Here is a 17,456-nt window from a genome sequence, read left to right on the forward strand (position 1 = left end):
GAACAAAGTTACAACTTAAAAGCTGGCTTAGAGAAAAGAAAGCCTGGACTCTATTTTGCCATATTTTTTATATTTTTTTAGAACAAAAGGAGCATAAGTCTAAGGCCAAAACTGCTTTCTGTTGCAAACATACAGCTTGCAGGTGTGGGCAGAGTTTAGCCTAAAATAACTGGAGGCAAAAGAAATAAAAAAGCAGCTTAAAATTGTGATGTCAGCAGGAGAAAATAGACTCTGTGGGGCACTGGTTTTCTAAAGCCTTGTTCTGTAATCAACACAGCTCATTACTGTAGCTGCACACGATGTTGCAAATGGCATTTGGATGAATGCATTTTGTCCTTCCATCGTGCTTGCTAGTTAACAAATTGTCTGCCCAAATTGCTGAACCATGTGTATTGTGTCAAAGAAGAGGAAAGCAGCAGATTCCCTTTGTCAGGGTGGACAGCCGGTGCCAAACTCTCAGTCACTGATTTTCAACCTTCTGTTTAGACCCCTATGAATTCTCCTGTGGAGATACAGGACTTTGTATAGATGCCTCTTCCCCTGCAGTGATAATCATATTGCTTTCCTTTCCTTCCCTTCCCAGTCTACAGTGTACACCTGACTCTGAGGTCTGAAGACCACATTTTGGAAATTGATCTCCCAAGCAATTTAATTTTGTGTCTTTACAGTTTCACTTTTTTTTTTTTTTTTTAAAAAAAAAGGTCACTTTCTCATAAATAGTACTGATATAACTATTGCAATGCATAGAACAATTTATCCTGCAATCAAAGTCACAGAAGGAAGTGACCACATATCTGAGATCAGCTAGCAGCTTGTGACCACACATCATGTTGCAAGGCACATCACAAGTTGTGTCTCCCATCTGAATTCACTTCAGAGTCTTGCCATGGGATTCAAGGCAGCTGGACCTCTGCACTTCCCTCCTGTAATAGGTATTTCAAAGTGGTTTTGGGGAAATAAGACACTATGCCTTCTAAAGATGGAAAGGGTTATGTGTCATTTTTGCCCCATTCTGATTGTGGGCTTTCCAGTGTAATTGTCACCCATATTAGAGCAGTCATTAGAGCAATAAATTAGACTAATCAGGAGTTATGTTGCTGCATACTGTTCTCATACTTTTCAGCTGTTCAGCTGTATTCACTGTTCCATCCATTGGAGCTGTCAGAGAAAATGAAAAGGGTCCAATTTTGCTTGGGTTAAGAAATATCCCCTTAACCAGATGTGGGGCTGTTGTGTCTCCTTTGTGCCATCCAGAAGCACAGAAGCATCAAAGATATGTTCAAATTTCACTTCAGTCTCACTTGAGGAGGAGGAAGAAATGAGAAACAGAATGGCATTATAAACAATATCCCAAAGGTAAAGGAAAAAGATGACTGAAAGAAGGCTGACTTTAGTGTTTGAATGTCTTTCATTTAATATGTAATTTTTTGGTGGTCAAACACTGTCACAAGTTGCCAAGAGAAGCTGTGGAGTCTCCATCCTCAGAGATACTAAAAAAGTTCCTGAGCAACTTGCTCTGGGTGACCCTGCTGCAGCAGGTGGGTTGGCCCAGATGATCTCCAGAGGTCTCTTCCAACCTCAGCCACTCTGTGATTCTGTGATTTAGACATTTTCTTCCATTTTTCTGGAGGGAAGAATAAGCTGAAGGAACAAAAGTGAAAGTTAACAAAATCTTTCCCCTTTTCAGTCTAATAACATTAACTGCTGTTAAAATTTCTAACCATTGCCAACCTTGTCAGTATAAGCAATCCTGTTAGCTGGGCTGGATTTTATCAGCACCAAAGGTAATTCTTCAGTACATCCAGGTTACCTCTGAGGTTTTTCTTAGTGTGGAAATGAGGTAGCAAGGAAGAAGAACTGATGCACATTCCGGTTCTGTCTCCCCATGGGGTTCAGATTTGGCCAAAATGCACATCTCACCCAGGAACTAGGAAATGTTGCTGGGATGTTTTATGTAGGTGCAGATTATACATGCATGAGTGAGGAAGCTGTACTATACTCATAGAGAAATGTGTGTGGGAAGAGGTTTTGTAGCCATGCTGAACAGCTGCTCATATGTAAGAGAAAGACAGAACAAGGTTTTAAAAGGAGCCAGCATATAATGCAGGTTAGCCCGTATGGAAATATGTATGTGTTTGTAGGGCTGGGTTTTAGGAGCCCTGGGCTGCAAGGTTCTTTGGCTACATCCATGAACAGACACACTACCGCTTCTGTCTTTTAAGGCACTCTGTTACCCAGTGCAATTTTCAGCATCAAGTTAGGCATCTGAAGATGACATCCATAAGGAGAGCTGGCTCAAGGCACATGCAAAATAGGCAAATGTCTGGGTTAGGTCTGTCTGGGGAACAGCTGATCCTCTCCCATCTCTTTTTACCTGCCCATGCCCTCCTAAAATTTCACAGAATACTGCTAGTGCTACTTCTTTCTCCTTCTGCTTCTGCTGCTAGATTTAATTTTTCATTTCTGAGGCAATGAAACTCAGTTTTGCCTGACAGCTGAGAATCCCTAAGCTGGCTTTGGAGACGGGCTGGACCAGCTCAGAAAGAGGTGTCCTCAACATCAGCGCTGCCATATGTCCAGGGAAGAGGATGCAGCCTGAAACAGGACCTTCAGTAGGAGTTAGAACCACTCAAATCAATGTTTAACTTCACCTGTAGGCCCATGCTGGTCTCCACCTGAAGAAGTCAGGAGTTAGATACAGCTTTACAAAATTATCTGAGGCTAGGCTGAGTAAAGGTCTGACATTCTTAAAGTTTTAGGCAGCACTTCACCATGGAAGTGCAAGACAGTAATTCTGAAAAGACTTTGTCCCTAATCCAGGAGGTTCCCAAACTTCAGACATACATTACTTTTTCAGTTCAGAATTATTGAATGTCCTCTACTTATGCTCCTCTGGGGTCTGCTCCCTTCCTGATGGGATAGTCAGGGATTTCTCACTCATTATCTTGTAGTAGTCTGGGATTCCCACAGAAGCGAAATCCTTAAACTGGTGGTGGGAGAAGTGCCTCCTTTCTCAGAGAAGACACTCTTGCATGAGATGCAGAAAACCTGCTAGTAGAAATGATGGTCTCACATAGCAATTCGTGCTCTTAAAGGCCAAGAGTTGCTTTAATCCAATTTATGGTCTGAAATTCTTATGTCACACATTTCCCATGTCTGAATTGTATGTATTATAGAGGAGACATATAGTGAAAGAAGAACAAAACAAACAACAGGTTGTTTAAGTTAAAACAGCCTTTGCCATCCTTCTGGGCTAGGACTGGGATGATTACTTTCCCAACCAGTAGTTATCCATGGCCTGCTGTGGTTCCCCAAGGTCAGCCTGACACACCTGATGACCTCTTCTCTCCATGCGACCAAATGTAAGACACTCAATTAATGTATCAGTTTCTATCTGGTAATAAAATATCACATTTATCAATTTACACAACATGTGCATGTGACTGTCAAAGTCCTATCAATGTCCCAGCAGTTAATAGTACGGTGAGTAAGAGGAAAGTTGAAAGTGAAGAAAAAGGAACATTTCCAGACAGAGGAGGAAATGGGCAGGACAAGATGAGCAATAAAAAAGGCCTATTACTTCTTCCCCCATCACAGACATACACATATAAATAGTGAAAAGAGTGATTTCACTGGCTGCCACTCAATTGCTGCATCTCTCTGGGACCACGGACCATCCCCCCAGGATGTGGGCAAAGGTACTGTCTTGTTTCTTTGTACTGTAAGATACACTCTTCTGTTTAAGCTTTTGTATCCTCACCCTATATGTTTCAGTAGGTGTGCATCACACCATGGAATATGTGGTTCACCTGCTTTAAATGACTTGTGTACCTCAAGATAATCTTAATGCTTTAGTACAAAGCTGAGTGAGAACCTGTCTGAAATAATGGGTACAATTCTGGGCACCTTGGTCAGAAAGAAAAATCCAATTGGAACAACATAATGAAAAGCTACTAGCACAGTATAGGTGAGTCTTCATTATAAAGGAGAGAGCAGCACAGTTTGGTTTGTTTACTTTAGCAAAATGAAGGCCAAGAGGAAATATCATCACTCTGTGTGGACATGTGCAGGGGAGTAGAAGAAGGGCAAGGATGAGGGGACATAGAAGGAGACCTTTTCCAAAGAGAAAGAAGAGCTATATTTAATTATTCCAATGTAAAAAAGCAAGTGTGTATAGACTGGTTGTAAATAATACATGCCTTCACAGGGAGAAGTTTCTAATGGTAGGAGAAGGTAAGTTCTAGATTAGTTTCTAATAGAGATATTAACAGTGGTTACATCACAATCCAAGAAGAAGCAGGCTGTGCTGGCATAATGGGTCAGTGTTCAATAGGAAAGGAAAAAAAAAAGTTAGAAACGTAATTCCCAGATCATCAGAAGCCAGGAACAAGGAGCCACTGCTTTTCAAAGAGGTAAGATCTTGTCTTGGAGAAAAGCTGGAAGTCCAGCTAAGCATGAATTCAATGAGAGCTGGGAGCTAGGAGCAAGGGGTGCAAGGTGGAGCTGCCAAGTCTTGTCTCCCACTGAGCTCAAAGCTCCACAAGACTTGGGATAGTAATTCTGCTACTTAGGGACATTAAGTCTTGCCTCCTTGTGTGTGGCTGCACTGGATTTCAATAGCAGTAAGAAGGTGCTATGGAAGACAGATTTTTTTGGTTCTATTTGTTTTATATGTGTGTATGTGTGTATAGATATAGATAGATATAGATACCTTGCAAAGTTACATCACCTGCAGTGCTTGCCCTCAAGGACCCAAGTCAGGGAGGAAGCAGCAGAAATAAAGAACAGATAAGGACACTGATGAAAGTATAAATAAAATATAAATAACACTGTGGCATTTCTGGGAATAAAAAGAGGAAGAATTCAAAGTTTAGTTTTGCTGATGCAATTCATGTAAGCAGAGGCAGGGCAGCAGAAATGACCAGTATGTTAAGCAGTAGCCCAAAACTGAAAGCAAAAAAAAAAGGAAAAAAAAAAAAGTGGTTTATTTATATTAAGGGAAATATCTACTTCTTTTATTTTTTCCTTCTCAGACAGTTACAGGAAATTTTGCCAATGTGATTCATGGTTTGAATGCAAACCACTTGACAGACCAAGTCATTCAGAGAAGCAAGCGAATGATTCTGGATACTCTTGGAGTGGGGCTTCTGGGTACCAGCACTGAGGTCTGCCACAAAGTGACACAGTACAGCAAGGTAAGATGTCTGACATTCATAAACCTAAAGGTTTTGTTATAAGAAAAGTAAAATTTGGGCTATAAGGGGAAACATTGTCATGATAAAATTCTTTTGGGGATGGAAAGACAGTGTTCTTCCCACTGGAGACCGGGAAACTTCATTGCTCAAGTTTTAATTCTGAATGAGCAGAAATCTGTGCAACAGACTGTATGTTGACCCTGACCCACCACCACAAAGAGAGTTAATTAAGAATCCCTTCCTTTTTTTACCTATGAGATTTTATTAAACATGTCAGCAAAGCAAACATCACTTAGAACTAGACTTTCCAAAATAAGAGAGTGTTAAAGGTATAGAGAGCTAGTAGTGGGTTACTTCTAGTCCATAAAACATCATTGTCTGAGGTACATTGGTCATGTTTCTCCTCCGTCCTTGCTCTCCTTAAACTAGAGGAGTACTTGACCTTAAGGAGAAGCCTTCCCAACAACGGACCATATCAATGAGAAGAAGTTTAGCTCACTGTTTTAGCAGTCAAACCTGGCTAGTTGGACTCAGGCTCCAGAGCTCTGTGTGCCAATAAGTCTCTTTGCACAGAGATCCCCCCTTCCCAAAGCATGGTAGTTTATGTCCTTTTATTTAATTCCATAAAGATATCTTCACTGGCTAAAAGATCTGCACAACAAACAGGAAAAGAGCAGACCCCTTCACAGCACGGAGATAGCAGCATCAGAGATACGGCACACAGATAGATCCTTAGGCTCAGGTCTTTGAATTAATTGATGTCAATTTGTTTCAGATCTACAGCTCAGACATATCCAGTACCATCTGGGGACATCCGAATTTCCGATTGCCTCCTCTGTATGCAGCATTTGTGAATGGAGTGGCTGTAAGGGATGCTCTTTTATTTGCCCTAAACCACACTAATTGATGCCATTCTCGCTCTAGAGAGAACAGAATGCTCCTAAAATCTTAGTCTACTTTATTCTTCTGCCTGAAATCTTCTAAAAAACTTTCCTAGACTGTTGTCCTAATATGCTTCAACTTTCTTCTGAGTCCGAGCTTAAGGTGTAATATATATCTGATCTGACTCAGCAGCAGACCTTACCTTTAATGTCAGACTTGGGGCTGTTTTCAAAGGTCAGAACTCTACAGCTTATTACAACCTTGCTACAGCTGCATTACAGAGAGGTACTCTAGCTTTCACTGATTCTACTGAGATCCAAACTTTATGCCAACTGGCAAAGTATAGTTACAGAAAAACACAAATACAGACAGATGCACATATACATACACACATATAATATCACAAGGCAATTTAATCTTCAGTTATGCAGTTTGCAAAAGCCAGTTATATATTTTGGACACATACTTTGTCGTTAAAGCAGTAGCTGACTCCCCAGACATTTGTCTAAATTCAGTTTGAGGCTGAAACCATTTGAAATTGAAAGATGCACAAGAGGTAGGGTAGGCAAATTAGATGATTATGCAAAACTAGGGAAGGCGACCAACCAAGTAATATTAAGCCTATCTAATTTAGTGGGACAACAAGATGAGAGATTCAATTTGACACCTCATTTCCAATGTAGAGAAAATTACCTTGGAAATGAGATCTGGTACCTCTCAGCTCCTAGCAGCCTGTGCGATATTCAGATCTGCTGTTAGCATGTATATAATCATTTCAGTTTACATCTTGGTCACAGGTTAATTCTAAGTGCTATTGAAGATGCAAGGAACACAGCTTTCCAGGTACTGGGCACAACCTTCCTTATCCTGCACCGCAGGGCATCTTCCCAGCTGGCATCAAAGTTTTTCAAGACAGTGACTGAGTTTCCTTCTGTCTGTTCAGAAAGGCAGTCCTCAGAAGTGCATCTTCCCAGTATTAGGGGGCAAGACCGGAGCACTGGGGAGCCTGACTACCTTCCCAGTTTGCTCTGAAGACACAGGTGAATAGGTGTGAAAATTCAGCTTTTGAGGCATTATCATGTTATTAAAAAGCTGTCCCTGATGCTCTCAAGTCCTTGGAGGTTCTCAAAACTTTAGGGGGGCTTTCCACAAGCAGTAAATTTCAAACACTGACTACACTGCTGGGAGAAATCTGCTACCAGAACAGCAGTTGTATGCCATACTGAGAACACCCAAAATCTCTCTGAGCAGCTGGGCTTGGGAAAGAGGAGGCACCTCTCTGGATACCCTGAAGGGTTAAGCAGCTTGTCCCAGCTTTAAGACTGTAGCTTTCTCCTACTCCCAGCAACCCCAGGGAGTCTGGTTCCTTGTGTGACAGGTCTTGTTTTGACAGACCGAAAATTCAGGCTAAAGTTTGATCTACATTTGCAGGCTTGTGCCTGTTGCCTGTGGATGGCTGCACCAGAGAAGTTGTTCTGACACAACTTTCAGTTGGCTGTATGGATTCAACTGCTGCAGCTTTAATGGTGTGAGCCCTAATAGCAGCATCAGTTGCAGCACTGGGGAAGTAATTTAATTATGTTTATATACTGCTTTGGGGTAAGTGAAAATTCACCACTCACATGGTGGACCTAGAAATGCTGCTTTAATTATACCAGTCTAATGAAAGCAGCAAAAGCTTATTGTAGGAAAGAAGAATCATTTTCATACTGGTTTTAGACGGGTGCAACTTGAATTAGAACTATATTCCTTTGAGGCAAAATTTGTACTGCATCACCACTTCTCACAGAGCCATATTGGGAGTAAAGGTCTTTAAAAGAAAGACGTTTTAAGTTTTGCTTTCTAAGGAAAATCTAGTTCTTCAGTTCTTTTTCATACCAGCTACAGTAGTTTAATTTGATTGAACCAATCTTGCCAAGTCAGAGTTCATTTCTGATTACAAGTTAAGGCTTCTCTTTCCATTAGGTGCATTCAATGGATTTTGACGACACATGGCATCCAGCCACACACCCATCCGGGGCTGTGCTCCCTGCCGTGATTGCACTCTCAGAGGCCTCTCCTCAGAAGAAAAAAATCTCAGGTCTCGATCTGCTCTTAGCTTTCAACGTGGGGATTGAAGTGCAAGGCAGGCTGCTGCGCTTCTCCAGCGAAGCCAGGAATATTCCAAAAAGGTATATAGAAATTCATCAACTAGAAAGTTGAGTGGAAGGGTTTTTTTCTCAGTATTAATATAGTTAATTAAATGCCAGCTAAAATACAAACGGCACAGTTAATCATATTTTCTATGCTGTTTGTCAGGAAAAGTTTATCTTAAACATAAATACACTTACATGACTCCTTACAGCTTATCTATTAGATTTCTTTTTGAGAGCATCTATCAGTTTACAGGAAGAGGTGATGATCTCCCTATTAATTAAAAACAGCAGCAAAAGGGCAACGTTTTAACATCAGAGACTTCAGACTCTCATGAATACGTACAATTATGCCTCACTTGCAAACAGTGGCTTGCTCTCAACAGAAAAAGAGTCACTGGTGCTGGGCTCAGAGCAGAGCCCAAGAAGATGGGGAAAGCCTTGACATGTGGGATGGACTAGATGTCCTCTTGCTATTTCTGAGTGTTTCTTCCACCAGTTCTGCAAAACTGGTTCAGAATAAAAAAATCTGCCTCCCCCAATATGTATGATTTATAGATGACCATAAATTATTTACAGATAATTTATTGATGCCTATGAACTGTGACACTTTTGCCATTACTCTGATCAGTATGCCTTGAACCATGAACTGTTCTAACGTTTCAAATTGCTTTCTGGGGAGGACCTATTGTAAGTGGTACTATTCTAGTTTAACTTGTTCCTGGGGAAAAGTAACAACTTCTACCGTTAGGACCGCACATGAATTCTGAATGTGTAATTCTTTATGATCCAATTCATCTTCCACAGCAGTGAAAGGAAATAGGAACTTGTGTTTATGGTGAATTCAGGTGACTTTTTGAAATATAGTAATGAAGAGATTTTGTTTTCCCAGGTTTCACCCACCAACTGTGGTTGGTACAATGGGGAGTGCAGCAGCTTGTGCTAAACTGCTAGCTCTTGACCGGCTGAAATGTAAAAACACCTTGGCTATTGCTGCCTCCTATGCAGGTGCCCCACTGGCTAACGCAGCCACCCAAACAAAGCCCCTCCACGTTGGCAATGCTGCCAAGCATGGACTGGAAGCAGCTTGCTTAGCATCACAGGGCCTCCAAGGAAACAAACAGATCTTGGACATGGAGTCAGGGATAGGTGCCTTTTATACAGATTACAACCCACAGAGTCTGCCAACCTTGCAGTCTTATCCCTGGCTGTTGGACCAGCAAGACGTGGCCATCAAACGCTTTCCTGCTCATCTTGGAACGCACTGGGTGGCTGATGCAGCATCTTCTGTTAGGAGGAAGCTCGTGGAGAGCAGTGACAACTTGCTCCCCCTTGATAAAATTGAGAAAATAATTCTCAAAGTCCCAGAGGTCAAATATGTGAACAGACCCAGCCCTACCTCAGAGCATGAAGCTCGACACTCCTTCCAGTTTGTTGCATGCTCTGCTTTGCTGAATGGCAGCATGTCAGTCCAGTCCTTCACCAGCGAGAACGTTCACCAGCCAGCCTTGCGGGAGCTCCTCTGCAAAACACAGCTGGAGCACCCTCCTGATAACACACCTAGCTTTGACAGTCTTTACTGTGAAGTGAGTGTCACACTGCAGGATGGCAACACGATCAGTGACCGCTGCGATACGTTCTATGGACACTGGAGGAAACCTCTGAAGAAGGAGGACTTGGAGAAAAAGTTTCAATCCAATGCCTCCAGTGTCCTGCCTGCAGAAGCCACAGAAGGCATTATAGAGACTGTGTACAATCTGGAAAATGTAGAGGATTGTTCTGCATTAAGTACATTTTTATCAGGACGGTCAGCTAGAGCACTTTCAGAGAAGCGGTGCTTCCTTTGAATGTTATGACAGCTAGATGCTGTTCACAAAGCAAACACAAAATTCAGGACAAACTCTTTAGTGCCTTGAGCACTTTTAAATAGGACTCCTGTAACACAAGAGCCACGCTCAGTCCAATATTGTGGGTTTTGGCTAAGTAAATAGTTTAGCAATTATGTGCACAGCTCAGGCTGAACAGAAGATCCTCTGCTGGCACAGTTGACTCAAATTACCTTTACACCTCTAGAGGGAAAGCACTGCTTGTGTGCCACACAAAATTTCCCTGCTCTTCTGCCAAAAATGTCTGTAGATTCTGCTGCTGATAAACAACTCCATCAAGGAAAACCAAATTCTGGAGGAGTAAAAATGCTGTGTCCATGAGAAACATCACTGTGAGAAGGAGAATAAGAGCCTTTATATAATTATTTCTGTAAATTTAGCTTCAAGGCCTCCTTGAAGAGGCCATCTATTACATCCACGCTTTGATGCTTGTGCTAAAAAACCATGGCACACAGTAGTACCACTTGATACTCTGCAATACGTGAGGCTTTGCTGTAACAATTGGTCTTGTACTGATGATGTAAAGGTTTGTGCCCTTCCTGATCACTCCAGCTGCTGAGCAAGAGGGACAACTCATCATCATAAAAGCATTATTTCCCAGTTAGGCCTTTTGGCTGCTCTGACACGCAGGTTTGTTCCTGCTGTATTCCCGCTCCAGTTACAAGGTGCTTACTTGACAAGAAATGATTAGCACTAATTAGTGATGACATGTTTAGATTACTTCAGGCACTGCAAAGCATGGGCTACTGTACTTGTTATGAGTGACAGGGACCTGTGAGCACCCAAACCCTTCTTATGCTGAGACAATTAGGTATCCATAGCAGCACTCAACTTACCTTGATAATGAATTCTCGGAATTTTTAGTTCCTTCAGTATAACGCTTTGTGAGATTGTGTTTCTAAGAGAGGCTGACGACCTTTGTTCACATTTGTAAGATCAAAGCACGTGTTCTAACATATCTAAAATGTACCTTCCTTAGGGCACTGAACTATGTATGCAAAAAAAAGACAAAATAAAGCCAATTTATGTTATTAAGCCTCAAATTATTTAACTTATTACCACAAAACCTGCATATTTTCCACATACAATGTATTCAGTTGTATTTCAGCCTCTTTTAGCTTATGAAGTCAGTTTATCTAGAGGGCTCTGAAAAAATCCCACATAACCACATTCTTTTCTTTTTCCCTCCTGATTACAAAGTAGACATGAATTATTCACCTATACTGAAGGTATGCAGACACATTTACAGCTATTTCAGCTGTAATTATATCTGGGTAACACCAAAAGTGAATTACTGATAATCACTAGTGAACTCCACTGGACAAGGAGAGTTCCTACATTATCTTATCAAAACTGAATACATTCAAATTAATGGGACAAAGAAAGGGGAACTCCTATCACCACAACAACCTTCAACACATGCTTTCTATTTTAAGATATATAAATAGGATAAACTTAGCAATAACCAGATTTAAAAAACAAACAAACAAAGAAACAATCCAAGAATTGTGAAGCTTAGTAGTTGCATTATTTTATTAATACAATCAAAGGAAGCTAAATGCTTATGCTTAGCTAAACTGATTTCCTTACAGAAGTCTGTATGCTTCCAGTCAGGCAAGTTTCAGGACTTCTTGTACCATTGTCCCAATTCCATCAAAGATTTCATGCAGAGGAGCCTTGCACATGAAAGCACAGGTAGTAACTATTTTATTGGCTTTATCCACATGGGATTCATTTACATTTTTGCAAATGTGCTTACATCCAAGCTCTGCAATAGCAGATGCCGTTTCAGCATCAGGAAATCTGTAAATAAAAAGACTGTAATTACCATAAAGAGATGATATAGCCATAAAGTTCTGCCAACATAACTTGAATGAAAGAACTATAATAATATTTAAGTGACCCCTCAGTTGATGATAAGGAAGTCAAACAGACAGCCACTGTCAGGTTTTCCTACCCCCTATGGTCACAACAAGTGATCTAATGTCTTTGAAAACAAGGTCTGAAATGCAGACCCACAGTATGTCAGAAGATATAATTCTGTTTTTAAACAATCTTTCAGTAAGTTTACAAGATGATGAAGCCATAACTGATTCTCAAAAGCTGGAGAGATGCAAGCTGAACTTGCAGACACCTAAGACCTTTTCCAACACTTCTATGTAACATTTTCCGCTGGGACTCTGCAGAGAGGTTTGTGGTTTGTTTTTATGTTTGTTTTTTGTTTGTTGTTGTTTTTTTTTCCCTGAGGAAAAGGGAGGAACAGAAGCAATCCCTCACTAATTTTGCTGATATGAAATTCCACTCAGAAGTTTTATCAGTTGACAGTTCTTGAAGCAGCACTGACTCTGCTCTCATCTGCTCCCCTAAACTGGCCCCAAACCACCACCACCACCAGAAAAACTTCATTAAAAATCCCTGAGCAGACAATAGTCCACAGACACAATTCACACAGCCACTCAAATTACCACAGGGTACCAAGTTTTTGAATGCCAGCTGGCGAGATGCCTGTTCTTCATTTGCACATTTGCAATACAAATTGTGGCCTTCAAAGGCATTGGGTAAGCAAATTCTGTAGCTCACTTAGTACGAGCTAAAATCTATCACTTAATTACCATGAACATAACCTGAAAAAATAACTTGATATCCCTTGAATCACACAATGACAGAATCATCTAGGTTGGAAAAGACCTTGAAGATCATCCAGTCCAACCATTAACCTGACAGTTCCCAACTACACCATATCCCTAAGCACTATGTCAACCTGACTCTTAAACACCTCCAGGGATGGGGACTCCACCACCTCCCTGGGCAGCCCATTCCAACACCTAACAACCCATTCTGTGAAGAAATACTTCCTGACATCTAGTCTAAACCTTCCCTGGCACAACTTGAGGCCATTATCTCTTGTCTCGTCGCTTATTACTGTTACAAGAGGCTCATCCCAGCTCTCTGCAACCTCCTTTCAGGCAGCTGTAGAGAGCGATGAGGTCTCCCCTCAGCCTCCTCTTCTCCAGACTAAACACCCCCAGTTGCCTCAGCCGCTCCCCGTACGATGTGCTCCAGACCCTGCACCAGCTTCGTTGCCCTTCTCTGGACACACTCAAGTCATTCAATGTCCTTTTTTGTAGTGAGGGGCCCAAAACTGAACACAGGAATCGAGGTGCGGCCTCACCAGTGCCGAGGACAGGGCTCAGATCCCTTCCCTGTCCCTGCTGGCCACGCTATTGCTGACACAAACCAGGATGCCATTGGCCTTCTTGGCCCCCTGGGCACACTGCTGGCTCCTGTTCATCGGGCTGACAATCAACACCCCCAGGTCCCTCTCTGACTGGCAGCTCTCCAGCCACTCCTCCCCAAGCCTGTAGCGCTGCTGGGGGTTGTTGTGGCCCAAGGGCAGTACCCGGCATTTGGCCTTATGGAAACTCCTCCAGTTGGCCTCAGCCCATGGCTCCAGCCTGTCCAGGTCTCCCTGCAGAGCCTCCCTACCCTTGAGCAGATCAACACTCCCACCCAACTTAGGGTCATCTGCAAACTGACTGAGGGTGCAGTCGATCCCCTTGTCTAGATCATTAATAAAGATGTTAAACAGGAGTGGCCCCAAAACCAAGCCCTGGGGGATACCACTCGTGACCAGCCACCAACCAAAATTAACTCTGTTTGCCACAACTCTCTGGGCCCGGCCATCCAGGCAGTTTTTTACCCAGCAAAGCGTGCGATCATCCAAGCCGCAAGCCATCAGTTTTGCCAGGAGAGTGCTGTGGGAAAGGGTGTCAAAGGCCTTGCTAAAGTTAAGGTAAACTACATCTAGAGCCTTTCCCTTATCCAATAAGCAGGTTGCCTTGTCATAGAATATCAGGTTTGTCAAGCAGGACCTGCCTTTCATAAACCCATGCTGACTGGGCCTGATCATTTGGTTATCCCGCATGCGTTGTATGATGGTACTCAAGATGAGCTGCTCCATCGGTTTCCCGGTCACTGAAGTCAAGCTGACAGGCCTGTAATTTCCCGGATCATCCTTCCAACCCTTCTTATAGATGGGCATCACATTGGCCAATTTCCAACCTGTCGGGACCTCCCCGGTCAGCCAGGACTGCTGGTAAATGATGAAAGTGGCCCGGCGAGCACCCCAGCCAGCTCCTTCAGCACCCTCAGGTGTATCCCGAAAGGATCACAGCATCCCTTGGTCATCTCCATGTTTGCGCAGCTATGATTCTATTAAAGTCACTTTGTTCTGTCACTTTTAGGACAGACAGCTATGTTCAGTGACTCAGTAACACCCACACTGCACAATAAAGACAGTGCAGGAGCCTACGTTACCTTTGGTGGCTTATAGAGCGACAGCTTAGGCAAGAGATAAGGCTACCTAAAGTTTTTATATTATTAAATGTAATAGTATTAATCATAAAGTATCATATCTATATAATAGATACGATAGTTGACATCATAAAACATATCACCAACCAAGGTATTTCTGAATTTAGAGATAAATTTTTCCAATGTTGCGGCACACAAGTCACCTGACATCGCAGGTTAAGTCTGTCTGCCCTAAGATTTCTGCGCCTACTACTATCATGCAAGTGAAAATTTGAAGTAAGTGAAAAATGTCACCAATACGGTACCCAGGGGTTACTGGCAGCAGAGACCTCAAGAGTTTTTCACAGAGGACTGGCCACTTCCTAATCCTAATTCTCATGTGAATTATCTCCATGCATTTCCTTCTTACCTTCCATCTATGTTTTTATCTTGGCCGACTGTAACCTCACAACCAGGAAAGACTTTAGCTGCCAGGACTGGTGATATACAGCACAAACCAATGGGCTTTTTAGCACTGTGGAAAGCCTGGAGTGCGGAGTTCACATGCTCATGGACAGTGCAGTTCTTGCCATCTACAGCCCAGGAACACAGGTTCTTTGCTACACCAAAACCACCTAAAAAAACCCAAAAAGCTCAAATGTAAGAGACTGCTAAAAGCCATTAAATTCAATAGCAGACAGAAGTTCTGTTTTTTTTAGAACATAATCTTGGCATACATAGGACTATTAATTTGCTATACTGAAAGCTTTCAGCATGTAACAGATGATAGGTTTACAATATTATAAATTTAACTGCCTGGTTTTTATACCATGTATGTTACAAAGGCCAGAAATTTTGCTTCAAGTGACCAACAAATAAATAAATAAATAGGAAAACTCAAATTCATTTGCTAGTCACTGGAAAGGCTGCACTATCTGATATATACCGCTCAGTAAGTGAGCGATCAGAAGAAAGATCAATGATAGTTAAAAGTAGAAGAGTGTAATTCACAAGAGTGAAACGCAATTTGACCCTGTACAGTAATTTAGGCTCAAGTTTTAGTCCAATACTTAAGAAATTATAGGAGAGCTTAATGGATATTACACAAAAAGGAAATTATACTCTGAGATATACCACTTGTGAATGATAACAGAATTTCCTTTTAAAAATAAAACAATGCTGGATTTGTCTTTTTAGAAATTAGAACAGTCCTTTACTTGCATTGTAAAAGCAGGTTGTAATTTACAGCACCTGTTTGCTGGATTTATAACCATCAGAACAACCAAAGTAAGAAGGTTATTAGTAAGTGTAACCATCCATTATCTTTGATTCTATTGGGATGTGTACAGCATCAACTTTTCTACAATAAACAAACAGAAATTTCCACAAGCATTTCAATGGACAACATCAAGTTTTAAATTTTTAGTATTTTTCCTTTCACTCTTTACTCACTTTCAAGTGTTATCTTGTATATCTGAGGTAAGATTTTAGTTTTCAAACTTAGTAGGGTTTATTTCCCTTTAACAGTTATTAGAGCAACTCCCCTGAGCCTGGGTTATAACAGCATGAAATTAACATCAAAAATACTTGCTCGCCTCTACTCCCCCATCAGCCCTGATGTCAGCCGCTCATTTTAGCGCTGGAAGTGTGTTTCTCTGCGTTATACACGTACTCCCTCTGCTGGCCTTACAACAGAATACAGTGTAACTAACTTCAAAATTAACACTTCAGCACAATCCTAAAGGCAGTATTTAACAGTACTATGAATACTCTGGAAAGTGATCTTCAGTAATGTATAATTTCCCTGTGATGCTTTAGTTTCTTCACTTCTGAAGTGATTACAATTATTCCCATCTGAAATGCAATTCTGTGGTCTATAAATAAAAAATTATCCATAAATATGTTTAGTATAACTTGATCAGCAGTAGACCAGATACATAATTAAAACAAAACGTACTCACATCTGACAGAGAATATAATCTATCTGGCAATCTGCTATTCTACCAACAATTTCAAAATCCCTAAAATTAAGGCATTGCCATGCAATACCAAGTTCTGGCCATAGTCCGGTCAGTGTTCTCCACAAGTAGGTGCTAAAAGTTTTCAGCATCCTTAGAAAGAACAGTGTGGTGTATAACTTGGAACAGTGTGATGTATAATTTAACATCAATAGAAGGCTATAGCATTTTAAATTAACGAACTGTAAATTAATAAACTGAGATGACTTACCAGTCCATGAGAGCTTACTAAAACTTTTTCTCATCCTCAAAAAGAAAATACGTAAAAAAGGAAAAGAATACATACCTCTCAAATTCAAGAGCGTAATTTATTCTCTAAACATTTTAAAATTTTAAAAGTATCAGAGACAAAGCAGTTATTTGCAGTTAAAAAACCACAAAAAAATTCTTTTAAAAGCACCTACCAGGGAAAATGACCGCATCAAATTCACTAGCTTTCAGTTCAGCCAAATCCTGAATGTTTCCTCTTGCCAGTCTGGCACTTTCAACTAACACGTTTCTTTTCTCTTCTGTTGGACTTCCTTTTAGGTGATCAACTACATCCCTTTGCTCAATATTGGGGGCAAATATCTTCACCTAAAATATAGAAATTAAGCAATTTTATAACTGTAAACAGAACTCATACATATTAGTCACATTAAAGACCGTTTAACAAAACCAGGTTTTGTGTCTTAAGTCTCTTACCCAAGAGAAGTGGATTCCACATTAACTATCTAAAGTGACAGGTGACATTAGGATGGGTAAGCCTGGCCATCCTCCCCATCCCATTCCTGCAGCTTTTTGACAGGAGTGCATGGGGAGAGGGGTGAATAAAGAAAAAGGGGATGGCAAGATAAGGAAAGAGATCATGGTTGAATAGGCTTTGTAGTGTGCAGCGGCGGTGAAAAAAAACCGTGGCGAAGCAGGAGGGGCTCCGATCCCACAAACGGCGGCATGGCCTGCCCCGCACCCCGGCACAGAGGGGGGTGCGGAGCGGGAGGGAGGGCCAAGGCGGGGCTGCCCCGGCTGCTGAGGGGCGCGAAGAGACCCGGGAGACACACCTCCACCCCC

The 17,456-nt window shown here is 41.6% G+C and overlaps 2 protein-coding genes across 2 annotated transcripts in view; one reads left to right on the forward strand and one right to left on the reverse strand.

Moving 5' to 3' along the window:
* The first annotated feature begins 3,629 nt into the window (after nt 1-3,629).
* ACOD1 (aconitate decarboxylase 1) lies at nt 3,630-11,034 on the forward strand. The gene is made up of 5 exons (XM_026849591.1): nt 3,630-3,698; nt 5,034-5,195; nt 5,971-6,060; nt 8,043-8,248; nt 9,102-11,034. Exons 1-5 carry the CDS (start codon nt 3,687-3,689, stop codon nt 10,054-10,056), a joined length of 1,425 nt encoding a protein of 474 aa, XP_026705392.1. The 5' UTR covers nt 3,630-3,686; the 3' UTR covers nt 10,057-11,034.
* Nucleotides 11,035-11,604: 570 nt separating this feature from the next.
* Nucleotides 11,605-17,456, reverse strand: part of LOC113491183 (glutamine amidotransferase-like class 1 domain-containing protein 3A, mitochondrial) — a 6,029-nt gene continuing 177 nt past the window's right edge. The window contains exons 2-4 of the mRNA XM_026867935.1: nt 16,811-16,982; nt 14,819-15,023; nt 11,605-11,898 (exon numbers count right to left, since the gene is read on the reverse strand). Coding sequence (XP_026723736.1) covers nt 11,706-11,898; nt 14,819-15,023; nt 16,811-16,982 — 570 coding nt within the window. The 3' untranslated portion in view covers nt 11,605-11,705. The remainder of the gene's footprint in view (nt 11,899-14,818; nt 15,024-16,810; nt 16,983-17,456) is intronic.

The sequence above is a fragment of the Athene cunicularia genome (assembly GCF_003259725.1).
Source record: "Athene cunicularia isolate RWA chromosome 1 unlocalized genomic scaffold, athCun1 chr1_part1, whole genome shotgun sequence".
In the NCBI taxonomy this organism is placed as follows: Eukaryota; Metazoa; Chordata; class Aves; order Strigiformes; family Strigidae; genus Athene; species Athene cunicularia.